At 47.5% G+C, this 24,090-nt stretch overlaps 1 protein-coding gene across 1 annotated transcript in view; it reads left to right on the top strand.

Annotated features, from left to right (window-relative positions):
- LOC136661488 (kin of IRRE-like protein 1) overlaps nt 1-23,108 on the top strand; it is a gene marked incomplete at its 3' end in the record, with an annotated part of 38,523 nt that extends 15,415 nt beyond the window's left edge. The window contains exons 6-11 of the mRNA XM_066638770.1: nt 19,494-19,591; nt 19,724-19,860; nt 20,627-20,763; nt 21,173-21,293; nt 21,398-21,498; nt 22,926-23,108. Coding sequence (XP_066494867.1) covers nt 19,494-19,591; nt 19,724-19,860; nt 20,627-20,763; nt 21,173-21,293; nt 21,398-21,498; nt 22,926-23,108 — 777 coding nt within the window. The remainder of the gene's footprint in view (nt 1-19,493; nt 19,592-19,723; nt 19,861-20,626; nt 20,764-21,172; nt 21,294-21,397; nt 21,499-22,925) is intronic.
- Between the last annotated feature and the right edge of the window lie 982 nt (nt 23,109-24,090).

Here is a 24,090-nt window from a genome sequence, read left to right on the forward strand (position 1 = left end):
ATGACATCTGGTCACCCTCCCCCGTCCACCAGTCTGCTACCTGAGGAATTCATCTCACCTGGCCTCAAGGATGTTGCCCTGCCTAGGACGGCAACAGCCTCTGAGACATTTTGCTTCTGGGTACCTTAGCAGTGGCCCTTTGCTTTCCTGGCAGGTTGAGACATTGCTGGAACACTTCTTTGAAAAGTGTAAAACGGAAAGGAGGGGTGAAAGCAACATTCCTTTCGTAGGTTTTGGCGTGCTTGCGAGTGAGTACATTGTGAAAGTGGTGCACTTTCTCCTCCAGAATCCTTTCAGGTATCTATTTATTTAAAGCATTTCTCCCTCACTGTTAGTATTTATAAAAAACAACCCAAAGCAGCTATAGGGGATTTCAGCTTGTACTGCCTTGGATGGCCCATTGGGGATCTATGGGGCTTACAGTAGTGCCTAAGGGCCCAATCCTATCCAACTTTCCAGCACTGGTGTAGCCACAATGCAGCCCCAAGGTAAGGGAACAAATGTTCCCATACCTTGAGGAGGCCTTTGTGACTGCGTCCCCACCACAGCATGCAGCGCATGCCCTGTTTGCACGGCTGCACCAGTACTGGAAAGTTGGATAGGATTGGGCCCTAAGTATCATGTCTCTGCACCCAGGACAAACTTAAAGCAGGGTTCCCCACCACCCTCTCTGCCTGCCTACCAGAATGAAGAATACTCTGTTCTGGAGCATCTCTATGGGTGTCCGGTCACATCTAGTTCATGGTTTAGCTTCCGAATATTTCAAACTTGATTTGTATTAGGAGCCAGAAATTGTAGCCTTGTATGCACATAGACCAGCGTTTCTCAATGTTTATCCCACACTGTACCACTTTGCATGATCCACCTATTGGAAGTACCAGCAGAAGTGATTGCCAGTTACTTCTGGGTTGAGAGGCCAGATGCCACATGACAAACACCAATCAGGAAGAGGCTCAGGGTGAACAGGAGGGCTTTTTAGAGTAGGTGAAAAGCCTGCTGCTCACGGAGCCAAGCCTCCTACTGAAGTTGGTCACATCAGTTCATTTGTCTTGCTGCCAGAAGCAGATGCCTGGGGGTCCCACAAGTACCATCAGACACAACCTCAAGTATCGCTGGTGGTGCACATAGCATTGGTTGAGAAACACGGACATAGGGCGCAATCCTCACCTCTTATGTCAGTACTTTCCAGCACTGGCATAGCAGTGCCAATGGAACATGTGCTGCAACCTGCAGTTGGGTGTCACTCATGGAGGCCTCCTCAAAGTAAGGGAATGTTTGTTCCCTTACCTCGGAGCTGCATGGCCCTTAGTGCTGGAAAGCACTGACATAAGGGGTTAGGATTGCACCCATAGGCTCATTATGTATGCTCATGCTTCTGTGCCTGGCTGAGATTTAGTGGCAGTTCTGTAGGCACTGGAGACCTGTACAGGCATTTTATTTTATTTTTATTGCTTAAACAGAACCCCCCAAAAATAGCATTACATGGATACATGCTTATGAGTTCCATACTTTAAAAAAAGGGGGGGGGGAGGAAATGTATATTTATACACACATACATATACAAAGTATCTGCATATCAACACTTCATTTAGCTTATGTTTTTATAGCAAGTAATGGCCTCCAGATATCCTCAGATATATACAGTGGCGTAGCTAGGTCACTTGACACCTGGGGCCCATAATTTTTTGTCTCCTCATGCAACATAATTATTTAATTATTAATTAATCATATTAATTCATTCACATTTTTATACCACCCTTCCTCTAAGCAGCTCAGGATGGTGTGTGTGGTTCCTCCCTTTATTTTGTCCTCACAACAACCCTGTGAGGTAGGTGAGACTGAGAGAAAGTAATAATCATGACATGAAGTGAATAATAATAATGGCCAGAAAATTAATGCAGTGAATATTTCCCCACAAGCAAGAGATGAAATTCTGCATCAAATGGTCTCATGATGGTATTATTCCTAACATGATGGCATTATTCCTAAAAGCCACGCTTTCCAGAATTTTGGTCACTAGGGTGTCAACCCCCCCCCCCCAGATGTCTCATTGGCCTGTTTTGAATTAAGGCAGTGGTTCTCTCATGTTTACACTGGGACCCACTTTTTAGAATGACAATGTCTGGGACCCACCGGAAGTGATGTCAGGAAAAATTCCTGGTCCTGATCAGTAAGTTGATGTAAAAATTGCCCTATCAGTCCAGCTACTCCATCAAAAAGATTCCCTATTGTCCCCAAAATGCCCAGCTCACAATATTGAAATACCCACAAGGCCCAAATGCTCTGACTAAAAGCCCCTCTCTGACCCTTGTCCAAGAATGATACCAGCCAGCATCTAATATCCTTCTCAGAAAACAAGCTGGCTGCAGTATGGGCCCCAAGGATGAACAGAAAGCCATAAACAATGGCAAGAAACAAATCAGGATGAAAGGGTTAGGGTAAAAGGGATGTTGATAGAGCACCAGATCCTCTGCAATGGATAGGTCTGTAAACAAAGTGTCTCTGCGCGTCAAACTGCCCTTCTCAAATCAACATCCTGAACTGATAAGAAATGCCAAATGTTGTTCTTTTGCCTGTTGGTCTGTTAATTTTCCCATGGATGTTCTCCTCTCTTTGTGTGCTCTTGTACCCCTCCCCTATCTAGAATACCCTATAAAACCTGCATCATTGTAGTTTTTTGGGATCCTCCACCTGTGTGTGTGGGGGTCCCGTTTGCAAACGAGTAAAGGTTTACTTTTGTCAGAAGTCCTCTGAATTCTCCTGTCTGTTGTTTGCCGCTCCAAAAATCCGAACTAACAGTGTGCCCATTTGGCATCACTATTAATCTGTAAAGTTGGATTCACTGTGCAGGCATAACTCATTGACTGCCATATGTTCTGCATCATGTATGGGAAAGCCCCTAGCTCAGTGATAGGGCACGCGCTTTGTACATAGAATGACTTGGGTTCAATCCCTGGCATCTGCTGGTAGGGCTGGAAAGTGGATTTGACCCCTCTCGGAAATGCTGAAGAACCATCGCCAGTCAGAATAGGCAATGCTAAGTGAGATGGTATCAGGCAGTTTTGCACTCTCTCTGGGATTCCAGTGTTCATGATTATTACAGTTCTTCTTGCTGAGTTACTGCTCCCTGTGGGTACATCTGACATGTAGGAATGCCAGAAGAAAGTAAGGAATCCTGGGGCTTGTAGTTTGCCAAAGAGCATGCTACATAGGGCGGCACCAAGGCTGACTCCAGGTTGGAGGGGGCCATCAGTAAGATAGGCAGATGTTGCCACGCCTGGTCCAAGGGACCTAACTGTCTGTTTTTCAATTCACAGCGCTTGTCAGGAGCACTGGCCAGTGGTGTTTGCCTGTGCCGATACAACCCTGCTCCTTGAAGCCCTGATGTATGAGATGCGGGGAAAGCCAGAAGAGCAGACAAGTGTGGTAAGAGCTGTGCTGTGGAACTGTGTCACAATTCCCTTCTCCCGGTAGCGTATGAGTATATCCTGCAGCTCCACGCAAGGAGAGAGAAGCCACGGGAGTTGGTACTGAGGGCAAAATCTACACACCAAAATTCACCCTGGAGAATATCAACTTCTTCAATATCAATGAATGTTAATATCCACAACAATCCAGAATATGATTTCAGGGTTTGAACCACAAGTGTGAATGACTGTCCCTCGTGCATGATGTGCTCTCCTTTTGTCAGGAAGGAAAGAGAGAACTGATTTCTGTTGGAGGGACTGCTCTTGATCTGGTATACTCTAGCACAGGGATTTTCAACCAGTGTGCCATGGCACATTGGTGTGCTGCCAGTGGTTCACAGGGGTGCTGCAGGAGTTTGGGAGAGGGTCATTTATCTGTAGGGCCGTTGGGGTGTGCAAGCCCCGCACCTGTAGTGCAATGTGCCTTGTTAATTGTCCAAAAACTGATGGTACGCCTTGACAATTTGAGCACCTTGTCAGTGTACCGTGAAATGAAAAGGGTTGAAAATCTCTGCTGTTGCTGACATCTTTGCAATGTAGCTCTCCATCCAATGCTGGGTTGTTGGCAGAGACCAAACCCCAAAAGATGCATTTTGCAGGAAAGCCGAGATCGGCAGCTTTGTATGAGACTTGAGTTCAAGACTCAGACATCAGTTAATTTAAGAAACATGCATGTGAGTTTGAGAGAATCCCATAGCTAGTCTGTCTAGCTCCATGGCCTTTTGAGGGGAAGGGGGAGAGAGAGCAGGAAGGAAGTAAAGCCTGAGGATTGTCCTCTAGGTATGCTTTACCAGAAGATAGAAAAGATAGAGAGAACACCTTATCCCACTACCATTATCTGCCTAGCCTTATGACCTCCCCGCTGGTACAGCTACAAGAGTACCACTTTGTTGCAAACTCCAATATGGGAGACCTGCCAAGAGACAATATGAAGTGCTCACTGCAGGTGAGAGATTTTTGAACTGTGGCTGAGTGAGAGACAAACCCATCTGACCCCATGGGGATGCCCTTTTCTTCAAGTCCTAGTGAAATGAGTGGAGGCTGTGAAAGAAAAAGAGGCAGGATCCATTCCTATCACTGGGGATTGTGCAGGAAACCTTCTGCCCAGCTTTCATGACCAGGAAGGTGTATTTTTCTCCCTCGGTCAGGTTTGGGCCAACCCTGCCTCAGCTGGAGTTTGGGTTGGTGAGGAAGTGAGGGGAAGGGGGTGGAGGACGAGCCCAGTCCCCGGCAGGTACCAGGCAGATTGCAGTGGAGGACTCCCCCTGCAGCTGAGAGAGATGAGCAGGTGCATACACACAGGATCTCACCCTCTGCTGCATGACATTCTGGTCCAGGACAAAGAAGAAGCTGTAAGAGCACCGGGCATCTCTTTTTCCTTTTCTCCTAGCAACATGCCACCCAAGCCATGAGGACATTTCTCTGTGCTGCTGCCAACAAAAGAAGGGTGAGAGAGCAGTTTCCCAAGTTGCTTCTGACATTGCTGGGGCAAATCTCGGTCTCCTTGAAGGACGGCAGCAATGTGAGGTAAGTTGTCTCTGCAAGAGATCTTTTGGGTTTTGGTGCTAGCTTTGGGATTGACCATGCCAGGTATTGAATCTGGAACACGGTGCTTGCAAGGCATGGAGGCTACAACTCAGCCATGGCCACTTGCCCAGCATGTGGCCCTTTTTTCCTCTTGGACCGCAGTGGCCAAACTCACTACCGCCACACACAGGAAAAGCAGTTCCTGTTTGGACTACATCTTTCCGTTCCACCCAGGCGCCATGTGTAATCCTCCATGATTGGGGGACGCTCTGGGCAGTCACATCTGCTGCCTGGCGTCCCAGAAGGCCACGTGACAGGACATTCAGGCACATGCGACTGCCCAGAGCATCTCTGTCTCCTAATTGTGGAGGACCACATGCAGCGCCCAGGCTGAACGGTAAGGTCTGCTCACCGGGCGCACAGATTTGTTGGAATCCCGGATTTGGCACCCAGGCCGGGGTTCCCTTGGACATGCGCTCATCTGGGAAATTGACCTTACAATCTCACACTCTCAAAATAAGAAGAAGATTACTCCTGAGACAGCAACTTGTTCCATTTCTGACTTAAATGAAACTCTTGGATTCTATAGAAGTGGGACCCTTAGTCACACTCCTGGTGTATCTGTGGCAGTGACCCTCCTGGTCTTACTTCTTTTATCTTGCTTGCAGAGAGCCGCTGAAAACACTCCAGCTTCTCTGTAACATCGTGAGAATCGTGACAGAGGAAACCGAGTGCTGGGATCAGCTGAGCAGTCCTCAATCTTTTAGTGAGGGATTGTCCAGCTTAGTAAGGTAGGAGGAAGACTGCTGGGTTTCTCAAAGAGTGTCAGATAGCTGAAGTTGTGGGATGTGAATGTGCATCATTTGTCTTCCACTGACATCTTTAGTGCCTCTTTTTCTTTTCCTTTCTTTTTTTTGCATGGTCCTGTTACCTATTCCAGGATTCTCCTCTCCAGCTCACACTCCTTGGTCCCTGGCATCATTCAGTTCCTTCTGCTTATCTTTGGGGCTGAAGAGCATGCATGGCTCTATGAAACAGCAGTGATGCTCTACCACAAGGTGAGGGGTACTGCAGTAGTTGAGAGGCTTCATTAGTGGCGATGCACCCTGCAGCCTTTCCCTGGATAGGATTACGCCAGTGGTTCCCAAACTGTGAGTTGTGGCTTCCCAGGGAGCCATGAAAACCAGCTAGGGAAGCCACAGAATCTTTGTGAAAAACCTGCCTCTATAGAATTGTAGCCTTAATGGAGAGCCACGGCCAATGGCCCAGTAGATCAAGAGAGCCATCAGTCAAAAAAGTTTGGGAACCACTGGATTAGGCCATGTAACTGCTATGGAAACCAATGGTCCTAAAGATTGGTTGGCATGTGGATGGCAAATTATGGGCACCATTACAGGGCATCAAATGATCAGTTAGAGTCTACATGTGTTTACAGAGTGGTGTGTGAATTTTATACCCTCTGGGCTGGCTTTGCCCTGAATCTCTGACCTCAAGGTCAGGGAGACAAGGCATGTGAATGACTTGGAATTCACTCTGAGTCTTTGCTTCAGCTTGCAGAAGAGACTGTGATAGATGTTTCTGGGTGTGTCCAGGCAACTCTATGCTCTAAACTTCTATCCATTTCCTGTTCAGTTCAACTGATGCAGTTCCTTCCAGCAAATCTTGAGAATTGTGATGGCACTGCCAATGCAAGAGTTTTCTGGCTCCGCTCACAGAAATAAAGTTCCCAGGATGCTCTGAGGAGAGGAAATGGCTTTTCACCAAATTTAAACCAGTGATATAGCTGTGCCCTCTGCATCTGTATGTGGTGGATAAAGCCATGAACACTCATCTGCAAAGAGCTCAACAAGGTGAACCAAAGTGTTCACCCCAATTAATTTGCTTCTGTTGTCCTTCTTGGGCTTTCAGTTGCTCCTGAACCGTGTGAAGGAGCTTGGAAACATCATGTCAAAAGACTCTCTCCTTCAGTGGCTGGATCATGGGAAACTTGGGGTTCGGAAGCTGAGCCTCAGAGGACTTTCTTCCCTGATCTTTGAATCTGATTTGGTAAGTCATCCTCGAAAGACAGGGATAATAAAAATGTAACTCCTCAGATAGTTGGCCGGCACATGCACAGATTCCATTCTTGCATATCCACAGGGACTTTGACAGAAGATTGCTGGGATGGGTATACTCCTCTCTGCACCTATCAGGTGGTGGGAACTCTGTAATAAAAGAAGCTGCACCCATGATAGTTCAGTTCAGTTCCTCTTTATATGTGCATTTGCTGATGTTCGAGGGGCAGAATTGCTACCTACTTCTAGTTATCTGACTCTGTTCTCATTACCTGTGAATATAGTGCTGGTGCACTGGGATGGGGAGCAGTGCAGCTAAGAGCAGGCAGGCAGGTGGGGGCAAGAGAGGTTGCATGAGGAGGAGGAGAAGAGACAGTGGCCTCCTCGTGAGCAGAAGGCAGTGTTGGTGCTCTGCAGGGCTGAGAGGAAGAGACAGTATACAGTATATGGCCAACAGTATATGGAAGGAATGGGCGTAATTGCATCCAGTCAGTTTTTTAGAAAGTTGTCTACTTTAGGTCAGTTTTGGATACCAAAGGGACTTTGGGATTGGCCCATGGAGAATGGTTGGGCACACTTGTGTCCACTTCCTGACTTGCCCTGCCATCTTGGGCACCATCTTGGGGACTTCAGAATGGCGATGATGAGAGGCCAATGGAAGGGTACCTGAGGGCTGCTCTGGGGCAAGCCTAGGTAAGGAGCCAAGAGTCAGGTTGAGGACGAGGACAGGTGAAGCTACCCCCTTCCCACTGCTGAACTATGAGGCTTGTTGTTGGGTCAGCAACCTTGAACTAGTCAAGGGACAGCCAGCACAGAGGCGGAAGCATCAGATGTTGATGAGCCTTCGCTATCACCTAACCCTATAGACATCAGGTTCATAAAGTGCATAGAGTATATGTTGAAGAGGTTTCCCTGGAACCGAACCCCATGTTTCCCATAGGCTCAATGATTCAGTATCTGCTAGCACGGTATCCACTCGATTTTCCAGGAACCTGCCCTAGAGGATAACAAGAACTGACTGTATATATTTAAATGAGCCACCTCTTTTGTTTTAGATGAAGAGCCCCTGGTGCATACAGCTGGCTCTCTTCAATCAGCTGGGTGTGAGCGAGCCAGAAGCCCTCCCCAAAATTTTGGATGTGTTAGAGAGCACCTTGTCCTCTATCACAGGGGAGGAAGAAACCAGCTACATCAGAATGTTGTCTGCAACCTACTCTGCTCTTGTTGACCATGTGAGTGTTTTAGATTGTCATTTCAGACACTGTACAGGTGACCCATGGAGTTCCTTGGTACTGGGCACGCTATCAAGAGTGTGTGTGCTAAATTCAGGAGAAGAGACATGGGCTCCTCATCCTTGTAGCCACAGACAATGAAGGGCTAAAACCAGAAACAACATCTCTGTTGCACATTGTCACCAGTAATTTAGTGTTGGAAGAATTAGAACAGATATAAGAAAGTATTTATTTATTTATCTACCCACCCACTCAGTAACTGTAATTATTCTTTGTAACTCCTTACCACAGGATGTGGTGATGGCATCTGGCTTAGATACCTTGAAAAAGGGATTGGACAAATGTAAGGAGGAAGAGTCCATCACAGGTTACAAACCATGATTGGTGTGTGCAACCTCCTGCTTTTAGAAGCAGGCTACCTCAGAATGCCAAGTGCAAGGGAGTGGCACCAGCATGCAGTCTTGTGTGCTCCCTGAGGTATCTGGTGGGCCTGTGAAATACAGGAAATTGGACTAGATGGGCCTTTGGCCTGATCCAGCAGGGCTCTTCTTATGCTCTTATGAGATTAGAAACCTGGCAAGTATCAACCTCTGGTGACTCTTCCTATTTGTTTCCTATTTGCAGGAGGAAGCAAGCGTCCGTGCCCTAGTGATAAAGCACTTGTGGTTGCTTCGGAGCCGGAAGGGGAAACAGTGGCTCCCACATACAACAGAAGCAGCCATTTCTGAAATGGTGAACATTCTTGTTCATCTCCAGGATAAGAGTGAGGTGGTGGAGGTGAGTGGCCACCTGCGTGACTTACATTAGCAGGAGAGAGGAATCACCTCCAAGAGCAGGGACCAAGACTCTTGTTGCCGGGGGTGACCTGCCATTGACTGTTCTGGGAAATTCTCCCATGTTGTAGCTCAACTCTTGCTTGCTGTGCCCGTGGGGGAAGGATGATGCTAAGGATAGGCAGGGCAGGCCCAAGACCTCCTAAGGCAGCATGCCAAATATTGTCCCCCTTTAACTGATGATGTGCCAGTCTCTGTTCCTCCCCTTCCCCATGTTCTTGTTCAACTCTCTCCTGCCCTCCAGCTTTCTCTTCCTCTGCTCTTCTCTATCCCTTCTTCCCTTTCCAATGCAGGGAGTGGGAGGAGGAGGAGGAGGAGCAGTGGAGGTAGGCAGGCAGGCAGAGATGGGCAGCCCCACCAATCTGCGTTAGCTGGCCTCATGAATGGGCTGGCCCTGCTCAAGGGTTTCTTGTACATGTTGGCTTCGCAAGACTGACCACCGTCTTCGGCTTCATTCCCCCTGCAGGTCCTGTCTTGACTAATTTGCTTCCCTCTCTGCAGTGGCGTCACCAGGGTTTGTGTCACCCGGTGCGGGACGCCAGCGCATCACCCCTGTGATGGATCTCCTCCCATGCGACGGGGGGGGGGGGCAATGCTTTGAGTGGCATTGTACCATCACCCCACCCCCGCTGTTTTTTTTATAACTTTTGATGGAAAAGAGCTAGTTTAAGGTTTGTTTCATTGAAGTTACATGAACTTCATACATGAAATTATGCTTTGATTGATATATAACATGATTGTATTATTTGGAAATACAAAGATTTTAAAAATTTGGGTGAGTAGTGGTATCACTCTCCGTGCACGTATGCAGTGTGGCCCGCACCCATCTAGCAATGCCATTGCCATTGTTATATCTTGGCTTTCTGACATCAGAAAATATACAGGTCCAGTCTTGTTATACACGGATTTGACTCAGCATGAATGGCCACTGCAAATGAGAAGGAATGTGCTGATCCCTGGAGAAGGGGGAAAATGCATGCCTTTAAAATCAGTTTAAAAATCGGAACAGTTCTTTAACAATAGCCTCCTTAATGAGAGGGGAGGCAGCTGGCTGACAATCCATCAATCCTTCTCTCTCCAGGTGACCCCTCCCTTCCCCCTGAGCACATGAAAGAAAGGTGATCACTTTGCATTGGTGAAGGGAGTGGCGGAGTGAATTGGAGGACTGATTGATGGATTGTCTTCTTAATGATCTTACATCACAAAGATCAGCAAGGCTGTTTTTAAATCACCTGAGCCAAAAAACTTTTTTTAATTTTTTTTAAAAATTGATTTGCTATAGTATGTTTTTTTGCCATCCACTTAAGTGCTTGGAATGGAACTCACGCGAATAATGAGGCTTCACCTGTAGATCTAGCGCATGTTTTCCAGCTCAAAGCTGACATGAAACAAACCTGTTTCCAGTCCACTCGAAGTACCTGAGAAATAACCAGTTTCCACTGTATTACTCTTTTCTTGCAAGCTAGCTAGCTGAATGCTTGAATAGTTTAGTTTTCCTATGTACGTACATGTGTACTCCGACCTTCCTCTAAGGATCACACAATGGTAGACGGAGATCTAGACATTTGCCCAGCATGCTTCAGTCCTAAATAGCTCTTTGATTAACCTCTCCAGGCCTTGTGTCTTGCTGCACATCAGGGAGAAGGCGCCCCAACTCGGGGTGATAGGGTCCTGCTGCAAACGTAGACATAGGGTACCTTACAGCCTGATGCTATGCGGCCGCTGTGCTGATTGCTTTGTCTGCTGAGTCCAATGTGCCATCATGTTGGAGAGGTTAACTGTGTGTGTGTGTGGGGGGTGAGATGGTTGGCCACCTTCAGTCTCGAAAGACTATGGTATAAGCTTACAGCAGGCGGTATTCCCAGGCGGTCTCCCATCCAAGTACTAACCAGGCCTGAGCCTGCTTAGCTTCCGAGATCAGACAAGATCGGGCATGTGCAGGGTAACAGACCACTGAAAGACTTACCCGCATGGCATGACTCCTGTGCAGGGCTATACCAGCTACTTCATGGGACTCCTATGAGCTACACAAGCTACGTTGCCAGCTTTGGAGCCACTGGGGGCATGTACAGCTCAGAAAGGGATTTTGGGATCTAACTTTATCTTTCCCACCTTGCTTCCCTCCCCCCTTTTTCAACCTCTCTGCTGGTGAGGTTGTGGCCAGGGACTTTCTTCAACCTGTTGGTGGTGGGGCATGGCTTTCTGGTGTACTGCTGTGCTTGTGTCAGTGCAGCACCTGTCAGGCTTCTGCACTGGTGGGGCTGCCTGTGTGCTGGTGTGTGTGACAGTATGCTGGTGTTTCCCCTGGCTAGGATTGTTTCCTGAGGTTTCCATAAGAAGCCTTCCATAGGAGAAAAATTCTTCTCCAGTGCAAAGGACGCCTTAGGACAGAGTTCTCCAAACTTTTTGGTCAGAGGGCCACATCAAATATCTGGCACGGTATTGAGGGCCGGGAAAAAAAATTAAATATAACATTTATATAAATAAATCAGAGATGGAACTTAGATGAGTGAATAAATAATGAATGGGCTCATTCATTCAACCTCTCCGGCCCTTCAGACCAGAAGCCACCCTCCAGACGCAACCAGAGCACTGTTCTAGTCATGTTCTGCCAAGTGGGCCAGAGGCTTTCAGGGAACAAGAGGCTGGTCGTGTGCCAGATAGAGGCTCTCCATGGGCCACATATGGCCCCCGGGCCAGGGTTTGGAGGCCCCTGCCTTAGGATATGATCTTTTTTGACTCCATGTGCTGCAGGAAGCAATGGCCTATCTCAGAGTGCTGGTCCCAAGAGTGAGGAGGTACGTGAAGCCCCAAAGCCACGACCTTCACTTCGTGCTCTACCATGTTGCCAAGCATTTGGTAAGTCTTTGTTGCTGCCTTCCCAGGGTACCACTTTAAATCCCACCTGTTCGTCAAGAATAGAGTAGAACTACTTACAAAGCTTTATCTTACTGAGCTTTATCTCAACAAAACTCATACAGGTATAATATCATTAGCTGAGGATTTTTCACCTTCAATTTTATTTCAGTGTGATGAGAATGGTCCTTTAAATTAAAGGAAAAACATCCTTTAACAATAGCCTCACTTACCATTGTAATCTCTCTCCAAGGGCTTAGAGAGGCTTCACTCCCAGGCAAGCAACCCCTCCCTTCCCACTGGAGCACTCAAAAGAATACAAAGGGAAGTGATTATTGCCTCCCTCTTTGCATTCTTTCCCTGTGCTTCAGGTGAAGGGAAGTGTCACTGCCTAGGAGTGAGGCCTTTCTAAGCACCTGGAGAGAGAGAGAGAGAGAGAGAGAGAGAGAGAGAGAGAGAGAGAGATTGTCTGCTTTCTGCTTCTGCTCTCCCTCACAATGTTAAGTGAAGCTGTTTTTAAACCACTGAGAAAAGGGACATTGTTTTTTAAATGGATTTCATTTAGCATGATTTTTGGCATCCGCAGGGGTTCTCAGAACGGAACCCTCATGGATGCCAAGACTCAACCTGTATAAATTTTCTCATATACCATGGGGAATTTCCACATCACACTATAAGGTAGTATGATGTTCGTTGTCCCATAGTCCTCTAGTGAAATTCATAGATGAGCATGGATTTGAACTCAGATCTGCTTAGTCTACATCCAACTTCCTGGGTTTCACTAGTTTATTTGTGATAGAAGGGTGGTAGGATCAGTACAGAGTGTTCCCTTTGCACAAACATGCCTGATGCCAGTTCTCATTGTTATTTTCTGCAAGACCAAGACCTACAGCCCAGATCTCATTAGGGGTGCTGCCCTGAGCTGTGTGTTCCATCCTTGTGTGAAGGAGGCAGCAATATTCAAGGTGGCAGCTTGCTTTGTGGGTAAGTCAAGGAGCATCCCTCACTTCATTGATGAACATCAGCCCCCACCCATTTCTCTAATCCAATAAGCAGTGTGACTGTTTGAAAGACGCCCCCTCTTTTTCACCTGGCAGATCCTCCCAAACTGCAGAGCACCCCTGAAAACCATCCTAATTGTTGGAGACGATTTTTGCTTGTTTGTATTTTGGCAAAAGTGTATTTTGGCTTAAAAAACATTAGGTCAGCATTTGGCTGTGCGAGAACTTGTGATATCTGGGTGACTGAACAGAGACGTCCCTTTGATTCAACAGGTCTCTTGGTGCAGAATCTAGAACCCAGTGCCAGGAACAGGGGACCACTGGCTTCTCTACAAGAATAGTTTATACAAGTGGTTCCCAAACTGTGGGTCAGGACCCACTGCTTGGTTGTGACCTGAATTTTGGTGGGTTTTATGTAGGAACATAAAACGGGTCATTTCCCCTTAAGGGGAGTGACCTAGTAATGGATGCCCCGGCAGTGCCACAGTAAACCAAAAGTCACTGAAATGAAGCTTGGGGGAGACCCGCAGAGGGAGCTGCAGGCCTCTCGGACCCTCTCCAAGGCTGGCAGACCCCCTCAGGTACGCAAGCCTCTGGGTGCCTGCGGCACCACTACCACTGCGGCGCCACTGGGGCACATCCCCTCTCTCAGTCCCTGCCACTTACAAGCAGTTCTTGGACTCCCAGCGAGTTTGAGAACCGCTGAGCTATTTCCTCAAGCCCTGAGGCTATTCAAAAATCAGATACTGTAGTTACATATTACCCTACAAAGAGCCCAACTGCTGCAGTTTGCAAGCACGTGTAAATATAGGGAGATAAATGTTTCAGGGTCTTTTTCTGGTTATTATCCCTTATAAATAAATAGATTTTTCTTTCTAGACCTCTTTTTTTAAAGTCTGGTAAACCTAAGTGGGTCCTGATAGAGTATCGTTTAAAAAAGTGGGTTCTGATGCTTAAAAGATGCCCCTTGTTTATTGCTTCTCGGTACAGTACATGTGCCACACAGGGAGAACACTGATCTCAGCTCACAACCTCCTAAGGCAATGACTCTCAAACTACTAGCACCAGGACCTCCTTTTTAGAATGAGAATCTATCAGGACCCACCGGAAATGATGTTCTGAAGTGACATCATCAAGCAGGAAATTCTTTCTTTCTTTCTTTCTTTCTTTCTTTCTTTCTTTCTTTCTTTCTTTCTTTCTTTCTTTCTTTCTTTTAATAAATGCAAATACAAACAAATTAAAAAGAATAAAGATATTACAAGTTGTGTGGCAAGTGTGGAGATCTCAAACTACATTTTTTTGTTCTACTACTACAAATCATACAAAAAAGTTAGTCATCACATCTTAAACAATCTACACTTATTTAAAATGTACATTTTCAAAAGAAAAAGAAAAATGAGAAAAACATAAAAGTTAAATCCCCTATCTACTCATCAAATCCATAGATTATTTGACCCATTCTCCCTTCAATGCGCAGGAAGTCCATGAATGGTTTCCAATTGTCCATAAAAGTTTTTACTGGCTTATCTTTAAGAAGTATTATAAGTTTATCCATTTCTGTCAAATTCAATACCTTTAGCCAGCGTTCTTCCACTACAGGTATCTCTGGAACTTTCCAGTATTTGGCATACGATATTCTTGCAGCAGTTGTCATCTATAAAAACATAGTTTCATAGTCTTTCTGAATTGAATCATCCAATATTCCCAACAAAATAGTGTCTTGTTTCATCTGTAAATTTACCTTAAATGTCAACTGCATTTGCTGGTGTATCAAAGTCCAATATATTTTTGCTTTTGTACAAGTCCACCACATACGGTAGAACATTCTTTCTTGTCTTGTACACTTCCAACATCTATTTGGTATATTAATACATTTTTGCCAGTTTACCTGGAGTCAGACACCATCTATACATCATTTTATAAAAGTTCTCTAAGATTTGCATTCAATAAGCAGGAAACGTTTTCACAGTCATAGGCTGCAATCCTACCTGTGCTTATCCAGGAGTAAGTCCCATTTACTGTGTTACATTCTAGCCTGTAAAAAGTACAAGTTTGTCACATTTCCCCAAATGGTAGCATCAAGTCTAATATAGTAAAAACAAAATATTGAAATGATATGGGGAGCCACCTGAAATTGGCTCTCGGTTCACCTAGTGGGTCTTGACCCACAGTTTGAGAAACACTGACCTAGGGAGATCTCTGGCAGTCCTAGGTGCTGTCTTGACAGTCCAAGAATCAACATTCCATCCATTGTCGATGGCAACACCATGAAGGAAGTCCCAAAAGGCATCCCCTGAGCACTGAAGCTGTCCTTCAAGATGGGTCTCTCCAGAGGTCTCATGGCACTTTACAACCACTTCAGAGCACTCCCTCATAAGCTAATACTGATTCAGGTTGGTTTTCCAAGAGTAACTTCCTATTTATTCCACTGTCTCTCTAGGACACCTGGCTCATATTAATGGGAGCTTCCTAAGAGGAGAAGATTTTCCTGCCTACTTCATGTGTAAGTGAGGAGTGCAGCTTTGCCCTTTCATAAACTCCCTATATTTTTTAAGGATTTTGTGGTCCAAGTTCATCCAGGAAGGAGCAGGTTCATCACTGGTCTCTGATAATCTCATTACATGACTGTTTTAACTTCCAGAAGAAAAGGAACCCACTAGATTTTGGGCTCTCTGTTCACCAAGGAGGGAGGGTCCCCAAGGTAGCCTCCTTCTGACTCAGCTCCCTAGGTGGCAGAGAAAGCTATCATTTTTTCCCAGTTAATCCCAAACGGACCAATAGGAAGAATATTGTGGACAGCAAGAGATCAAGGGCCGTCACTAACTGCTAGGCTTTGAGTCCTTTTAACCCTTCTCTTTCATCACAATTTACATTCAAATCCACATTTTTTAGGGGGAGGGGAACAAAAACAGTGCACAATTATTGTGTACCTTGGTACCTGTTGATTTTGTTTTGCTTTTCCATTGACCTTATTGGGGGGGGGGGGGTTGTTTAAACTTCATGATTTATTTATTGTATTTTGATATATTTTTAAGTTCATTGTAATTTGTTTTTTTCTGGAATTTTAATTTGTGATTGTGACCCACCCTGGACTTCCTGTTGTTCTGGAGAAGGGCAGGATAGAAATCTATTGAAAAAATAAATAAAAATTACGTGAAGCTGTCTTTTTCTGCCCACTCATAAGGCACAGTTAGATAGAGAGGTCAAAAAGCAGAGAGGGCAGTGGTGGCTTGGGATGGACTGAGGAAGTTGGAAAGAAAAGAGGATTTCCAGTGCATGGAGATAGGCACAAACAAATAAGAGAACAAAACAGACTTTGTAGTTAAAAGAAGAAAAAGGTCCAGCAGGCATCTCTGATTGATTGGCCTTCTCTCTCACCCATTCAGGTCTTGAAAGCAGGGATGTCAATGAGGAAGGCAAAGTGGTTGGTGCTGCCACCAAGGCCATTTTACAGCGGGTCTTCATCAAGCACAGCAAAAAAGGCATCCAGGGCTTTATGTGCCACTGTGCCAGGCTGTGTTTGCCAACAGGAAAGCACCCACCAGAATACTACAAGGAAGATCTGGTGAGTACAATATGTGCTTTGAATTCGCAATCAGTCAAATACCTGCAGAATCAGGACCATGGCTGATGTGGAAGTATAAACCAGATTTAGGCCCTGGAATTCAGCAGTGTCGGAATGAGTGTTCTGGTGTCACTAGGTGCTTTCTGTCTGTCACAGAAGGGAGCATATCACATATTAGCATAATACTTCATTAGCTCCTAAAGTCTTGACTGGAATTCAGACTCCTGAGACTTTAAATAAAAAATGCCCATCTAAACACCTGGCAGAGTGTGAAAATTGACATATTAATTAATTAAAAAATACAATTTTCAGATGAGCCCTGAAGCTAAATACTCTCTTAACAAAAGACAGAAGAAAAGAGGGAAGACCCTTTGATACAGCAGCACAAGGAAGATTTTGACACAAATGATTTCGTGCAAGGAATTGTTGGCCTTGGTCTCCTCTGCTCACCCTTTTCCTTCTTCTCTTTATTTCTTTGCCTCTCTTTTGCACTGTCTCTCTGTCTGCCTCTGCCAAATTCCCTCCTGTTTCCCTTATTCTTTGCAAGATCATCCGCTCCCTAGTCTGATCATGGAAGAGGGTCACCTTGGGCAGTCATTCTCTGAACACCTTGGGTGCCATCTGTGCTGAGGTGGGGTGGGCTACTTCTGCTGAGAGGATCTCTTTGGCTGTGGTGCCCTACCTGTCAAATGCTCTCCCAATGGAAGCTCATCTGGTTTCTACCTTGTCGGATTGGGTACCAGGCAATAACCATTTTTATTTTGCAAGGTGCTTAACTGGGTTAGAATAGATGGTTTTAGTGCTGCCACTTTATCTGCTGTTTTTATCTTTGTGTTGCCTCACTGTTAGGAGGTAATTTGTTTTCTTATTAAATTTACTTTTAAACATTTCTATCCTGCCTTCCTTGCCTCTAAAAAGCAAACCAACAAAGAAAAAAATGAATTAAAAAGCAAAACAATATAGACAGTGTCGGTTGCCATTACTGAGTTAGGTGATCAGTGGCCGTGCACTGAGCAGAGGTTTGAAATAAGAGCCCAATCCTAAACCCTCCGAGCAATGGCACTGGGTGTCACCAATGTACTATAAGGCACATCTACATCACCCAGTGAAGAATGTCCATGAGCCCTGGGCCTCAGCGCCAAGTAGAGATGCCAGGGGTGTTGGCAACCTACAGTCTCGAAAGGCTATGGTATCGCGCACTGAATGGTGGTTCTGGAACAGCGTCTAGTGTGGCTGAAAAGGACGATTCGGGAGTGACAATCCCTTCCACACCGGGAGCAAGTGCAGTCTGTCCCTGGTCTGTCTCCCTGGCTGTGGGCCTTCCTTCTTTGCCTCTTTGCCTCAGTCTGTTGGCCAAGTGTCTCTTCAAACTGGGAAAGGCCATGCTGCACAGCCTGCCTCCAAGCGGGCCGCTCAGAGGCCAGGGTTTCCCACCTGTTGAGGTCCACTCCTAAGGCCTTCAGATCCCTCTTGCAGATGTCCTTGTATCGCAGCTGTGGTCTACCTGTAGGGCGCTTTCCCTGCAGGAGTTCTCCATAGAGGAGATCCTTTGGGATCCGGCCATCATCCATTCTCACGACATGACCGAGCCAATGCAGGCATCTCTCAGGACTGTGTTGTTTGGAACTTTGTCCTGCCAGGTGATGCCGAGGGTGCGCTGGAGTCAGCGCATGTGGAAAGCGTTCAGCTGCCTCTCCTGTTGTGAGCGAAGAGTGCACCCAAAGGTAAGTCATGACCCCAGGTGGTGGTGCAGGTTTTTGGGGAGGGGGAAGTCATTCCGGGGCGGGGTGCAGGAGTGACAGGCCCAGGGAGGGGTGGGACTGGTGAAGATTCTTTCCTCCATGTCAGGCTGCAAAGTGGCGGTTCAGCCAGCGCAGACTTGAGTAGCCCCATTGCGGGGCCTGTGCCCTGGCTTGCCCCTGCTCTTCAAGTTCCCTTCCAACTCTAACAGCATATGCTTCTTCCATTCTTCAAATGAATAAAATCATTCCTCATCTTTCCAGGAGCTCCCTGCTGGATCTCAATTGGATCCCTGCAAATGACACACGGAAGCTGACACCTGTGCCCAGCGGCAGTCTTCCGTCCCTTCTCTCCCTCCTGTAGTTCACCAGGTGAGCCGGCAGATTTTTCAAAGCACGCTTGGAGCTTGATTGGCTCTTCTTGTTTCACAGACTGCTAAGCAGCACTGCTGCCACCTTTTTCTCTGGCTGTGCTCCTGGGCTTGTCTTAGGAGCACAAAGATCTCCCATTTCCTTTCTGATGGTCAGAGCAGAGCCCTTGACGAAGGCTGGGAAGGTCCGAGGATGTTCAGAAGCAAGAGTTGGCTAAACCCCTAAAAGAGACAAAGGGCACAATCCTAACCGTGCCTTGGGCCACAAGTTTATTGCGCCGGCCCGGGAGGGTCGCTAACGTGCCAGAAGCCACAAGGAGATGCGCCAACACATGGAGGCTGAATCCAGCCTCTGTGGCGGCTTCCCTGCTGAGTCTTGCGATGGCCTGGGTGGGCCGATGCAAGAGTGAAAGGTAGGCGTGGGGGAGGCAGTGGGCGTCAGGGAGGAGGCAGGACAGAGGCATTCCTGGGTGGGGTGTGGGTGAGCAGTGGACAGCCCCGGGGGTGGGTGGGGGTGGGCGGGCAGAGAGAGATAGTTGGGCTGGGATCCGGCAGTTATGCCAGATCCCAACCCCTGTTCCCAGGGAGAACGGAGCAGTTTGAAGACACTGCGCTCTCCTCCAGAGGTGGCACAAATTCAAGGAGACCCATACTGGCCAGCAGCTGTTACCCAGGGGTAAAGCGAGAGACAAGGGCAAGGATGGGAGAGTGGAGGCAAATGTAGGGGTAGGAGCTAATAAATAGGCCAGGCCTGAGTAGATCTGGGATGGGATGGGCACATTGGTGTGGGTTCCGTCCCCCTTCTTGAGTTTTCAGCCTCTCTGCTCCTCTTTCTTGCAGATCCCCCTGTCGTCATGCTGTCGGTGCGGCCGCAAACGGTCGCCGAGGGTAGCAAAGTGAGCTTTCTCTGCACGGCCACCTCCAACCCGGAGCTGACAGGCGACAGGTAAAAAGGCCAACAGACTCCAACCTCCCAGAGATCACACAGCAATAGTGATGTTGCTGCGATGCCCTCTACTGGCAGCTTTGGGGATTACAATGAGCCGGGCTCGTCTGATGCCAGTGCATGCCTTCGCAGGTGGGCCAAAGGAGATGTGCCCATTCCGGAGGCCAACGGGGACAGCGATGAGGCGATAGTCAATCAATCGTTTTTCATGGAGCCCGTGTCGTGCGAGGGCTCGAATGCCGTCGGCAGCACACTGGTGGATGTGCATTGTAAGTGAAGGAGGCAGGTTGGGTCTGTGTATCCTGGGATAGGTGGGAACACTTTGGAAGAGGAGGATGGACAAGGAGATGACGAGGGTGACCTTGGTGCCAGATTGGTGCCAGATACTGAGTGTGGGCAGGTCAGATGTGGGGCTCCCCCCACCAGGATCTTCTCTCCTGTAACCCCACTTGCCGTTCCAGCAGGTAGACCTCAAAGGCCTCCCACCTGCGACCATCATCGTGGTAAAAATTAGGCATTTGTGCCATATTTTTGACACATTCACAGCTGAGTTTGCACCCAATTAGAGCGAGGTGACTAATATATCCATTACCTTTGCATCAATTTGCATATGAGTAAAAATAACCATTTCTGAAGCAAGAAAGCATGCTTAATTTGTTTTTTTATATTATGCACACGGATCAAGACCCTTAATTGACTCTAAAGCTCCCCCCAATTAATTTTATAAGTACTTGTATGAAGCAGCACAGGCAGATGTGTATCTACATACAAATTTTTTGAAAACAAACTATTTAATACATGCATAAACACACGTTCATTCACACTATTGAAGACAACAGTGTATAAAACTGCAGATTTTAAGAAGAATGTTTAATGAACTGCTTGTCAAGCAAAAAGCCATTCACAAAGAAGGCAAGCGCTGTCTTTAAAAGAAAAAAAAGAAAATCCACTCCTGGGACCTTCTGCATGGAAAGCAGGTCTCTACTACTGAGCGATGGGCCCCCCTAACCCCTGTTTTCCTCTTTTTTCCTGCAGTTGGAGCCCGCCTTATCTCCCAGCCCAAGCCCCTGACTGTAGGTGTTGGTTCTGATGCCTCTTTCACCTGTACCTGGGCGGGGAGTCCACCTCTCACCCTAGCCTGGACCAAGAAGGAGTTCAGGTTCCCAAGTTGTGTGTAATTTACCAAACACAAATCTGGGAACACCAACCTCTACCCCCTCCTGTTGTCTCGTAGTACAGTGGGCCAGGTGGAAGACCATGGTGGTAGTAAGAGAGATATAGAACCTTTGCTTTATTCTGACTGTCTGCCAAGGTCAACGGGGGGCACCCCTTTCTGCCTTCCTCCCCACCTGAACTGAGCCTGTGAACACACAGGACACAGTTTTGGTTGTGGCACCAGGAGACCCACCCACTTTGAATCCTCAGAAAAATTGTGAAGCCCTTCTGTCCAAACAGGCCTTCAGTTTAGGATGTTCTGTTCCCTGGTTAGATAACTGAGGCCGGGTATCCTTTTTTGGGCTGGAAAAAGAGCACTGATCCCTTCATTTCAGTAAATAAATCTGAATTCACTTGTACCCACAGGTGTCGAGCAATGGAAACGCGCTACACCTCAAGGCTGTGACGCAGGAAGATGCCAGCATGTACGTCTGCAAAGCCATCGTGCCACGCATTGGAGTGGCTGAGAAGGCACTAGCTGTGAATGGTGAGGGGTCTTGGAACCAGGTCATGCCCAGCAACCTATTGCAGTGAGCCTGGCGGAAATCTGACCAGACCTGATTGCATCCGTCATTTTTGTCTTTTCCTCAGGGCCGCCCATTATCGGCGCGGAACCAAGCCTGCAGACTGCAGTGGGGGCCAAGGCACGGCTGGAGTGTTTGGTGGGGAGCGTCCCACCCCCCGACAGGATTGTAAGTGCTTGACTCGCCTTTGCCCTCCACCCTCATGCCTTAACCAGGCCTGAATGTACCAGATGGTCCTCCTTATCCATGGAGTTGTGATCCATGGAGTTGACTCAACATGGATTGCAAGCCCACACTGGAGCAGCAACTGTTGCCCTGCACATGCCTGATCTCATCTGATCTCGGAAGCTAAGCAGGGTCAGGCCTGGTTAGTACTTGGACGGGAGACTGCTTGGGAATACCGGGTGCTGTAGGCTTCTACCATAGTCTTTCGAGACTGAAGGTTGCCAACCACTGGAGGACCTCAGAGGACCTCCCAGGCATGACTGGAAGTCGTGTCTAGGAGGTCTTCTGAGTTCAGCCAGAGCCTTTGGAGAGGCACTTCCAGGTTATCACAAAATGTCTTTCTGAAGACTCTGGCTGACCTTCTGAGGTGCGAGGAGGTAGCCTGCAGTGTCCCTGCACCTCATAAAGCCTCCTGGAGACCTTCTGGAGTCCTGAAGGCACCCCTGGTTTTCAACCAAAGCTGGAAGTGCTTTTCAAAGACCTTCTGAGGCCTGGGCAGGCTGTGTACAACCTCCCCTCACCTCAGAAGGCCAGCCCCAGTCTTTGGAAAGGCAGTAGGGTATGTCATATGCCAAAGAAACCAGATATTATTTGTGAAGTTGGATGAAAAGGTGGAATGCATGTGTGCCAAAGTAGTTAGAATGTACAGATATTGAACCCATGATTTTAAACCCACACTGCTTAGTTCAGGGTTCTTAACCCTTTTACTATTACAGACCCCCCACCCCCCATAGATTGCCCAGTGTGTCCCCATACCTTCTTCACTAGTCTGTAGGAATCAGCATCATCACCAGTCCTATTAGGTACCACTATTTTGTCAGCAGCTGGGTTCTACTTTACATATGGATAGCAAGGATCAGAATGCCTCAATCTGCATTGACAGTGGTGATACTTAATAATCTTATCCATATAAATAATGGTAATAGTTAATCACCTAATCTAACAACAATTTTTTTAAATTGTTCAGAGATTGAGAGCACAATCCTAACCAGGTCTACTCAGAAGTAAGTCCTATTTTGTTCAATGGGGCTTACTCTCAGGAAAGTGTGGTTAGGATTGCAGCCTGAGTCCCATACCTCCCTCATTGGGTTCTGGTACCTCCAAAGGGTATGGATAACCCTGGTTAAGAATCCCTAGTTTAGATTTTCCCACAAAACCTTGGAAGGTTCTGAATGGCCAATCGTCCCCGTAGCGTCTAGAGTCGATCCTTGGGCTTGGTACCCATCGGGCACGAGGCTAACCAGGTGTACTCAGAAGTAAGTCCTATTTTGTTCACTGGGGCTTACTCTCAGGAAAGTGTGGTTAGCATTGCAGCCATCATCTTCTACCTGTCCAGGCTTCTGATTTGCCCCCCTGTCTCTTTGCAACAGGCCTGGTCGTGGGGTGAATGGGTGCTGGATGCTGGCTCGCTAGATCGGTTCACGGTGGACACCATAGTGACCGACCAAGGGGTGCTGTCTGCTTTGCTGATCGACCCAACGCATGACAGCGACTTCACCTTGGCCTACAACTGTACCGCATGGAATCGCTTTGGCGCACGTTCCGCTACCGTCAGCTTATGCCGCCAAGGTAAGATTCCCCATCCCCCTCTACTAATTTCACCAGGAACAAGCTTCATGGTGAACTCACTGGGGCCCCGCCAGATCTCCTGTTTTCAAAGCAGAGAGATCCAAGTGCAGAGCCCAGCAGAGCAGTGAAACTCACCTTAGCAAGCCACTGTCTCTCTGTACAGCATACTTTGGCAGGGATTGTTGGGAGAATAAAAGGGGATAATCTCCAGCTTGAGACTGAGGTCCTGGAGGGGGAGGGCAGAATACTGTTGTGACACAACATGACCTTGACTTTCATCCCCCCTTGGGCAGTGGTTCCCAAACCTTTCCAACTAGCAGTTCCCTTGACCTACTGGGCCATTGGCCACAGCTCCCCATTAGGGCTACAATCCTATAGTGTATAGGGTGGCAGATTTTCACCAGGATTCTGCATCTCCCCTGGCTGGATTCCATGGCTTCCCAGGGAGCCTCAGTTTGGGAATCACTGCACTTGACGTTCATGACTTTGCTCTTTCAGCTGTGTTCAGCCTGGGCAGATGCAAGCCTCTGGGGTGGGCGGGAAGGAAGGTGGGGAGGGAGGCATTCCTGGGTGGGGGGAGGGCGGGCGGTGGGCAGGTGGGGAGCGGGAGGCGGGGCTGGGAAGTTTCCTCTTGCCTCTGGCTGGGCCGCCTTGGGCCCCTGTCCTGTGCTGGATACAGCGCAAGCCTCTTGGCTTGCCTGTTCCAGCGCAGGGTAGGATTGCAACCAAAAAAGTTATGTTTTTTTGCTGGCCAAAATAAATTTTCAAGCTAAGTCTGTGCTTTGACACCCGTCCATTTTTGACTTGCATTCGTGCTCTGGTCCCCAACCAGAAGAAAGCACAAGGTATCATTTAAGATGGCATGAAATCAAATGCCAGTAATTAAAGGCATGAATTCTCCCCGCAGGGGTCTTGTCCGTCCTGATCATGGGGGGCTTAGCTGCCTCCGGGGTTGCTGTTCTCCTG

The sequence above is a fragment of the Tiliqua scincoides genome, chromosome 10, assembly GCF_035046505.1.
Source record: "Tiliqua scincoides isolate rTilSci1 chromosome 10, rTilSci1.hap2, whole genome shotgun sequence".
Taxonomy (NCBI): Eukaryota; Metazoa; Chordata; class Lepidosauria; order Squamata; family Scincidae; genus Tiliqua; species Tiliqua scincoides.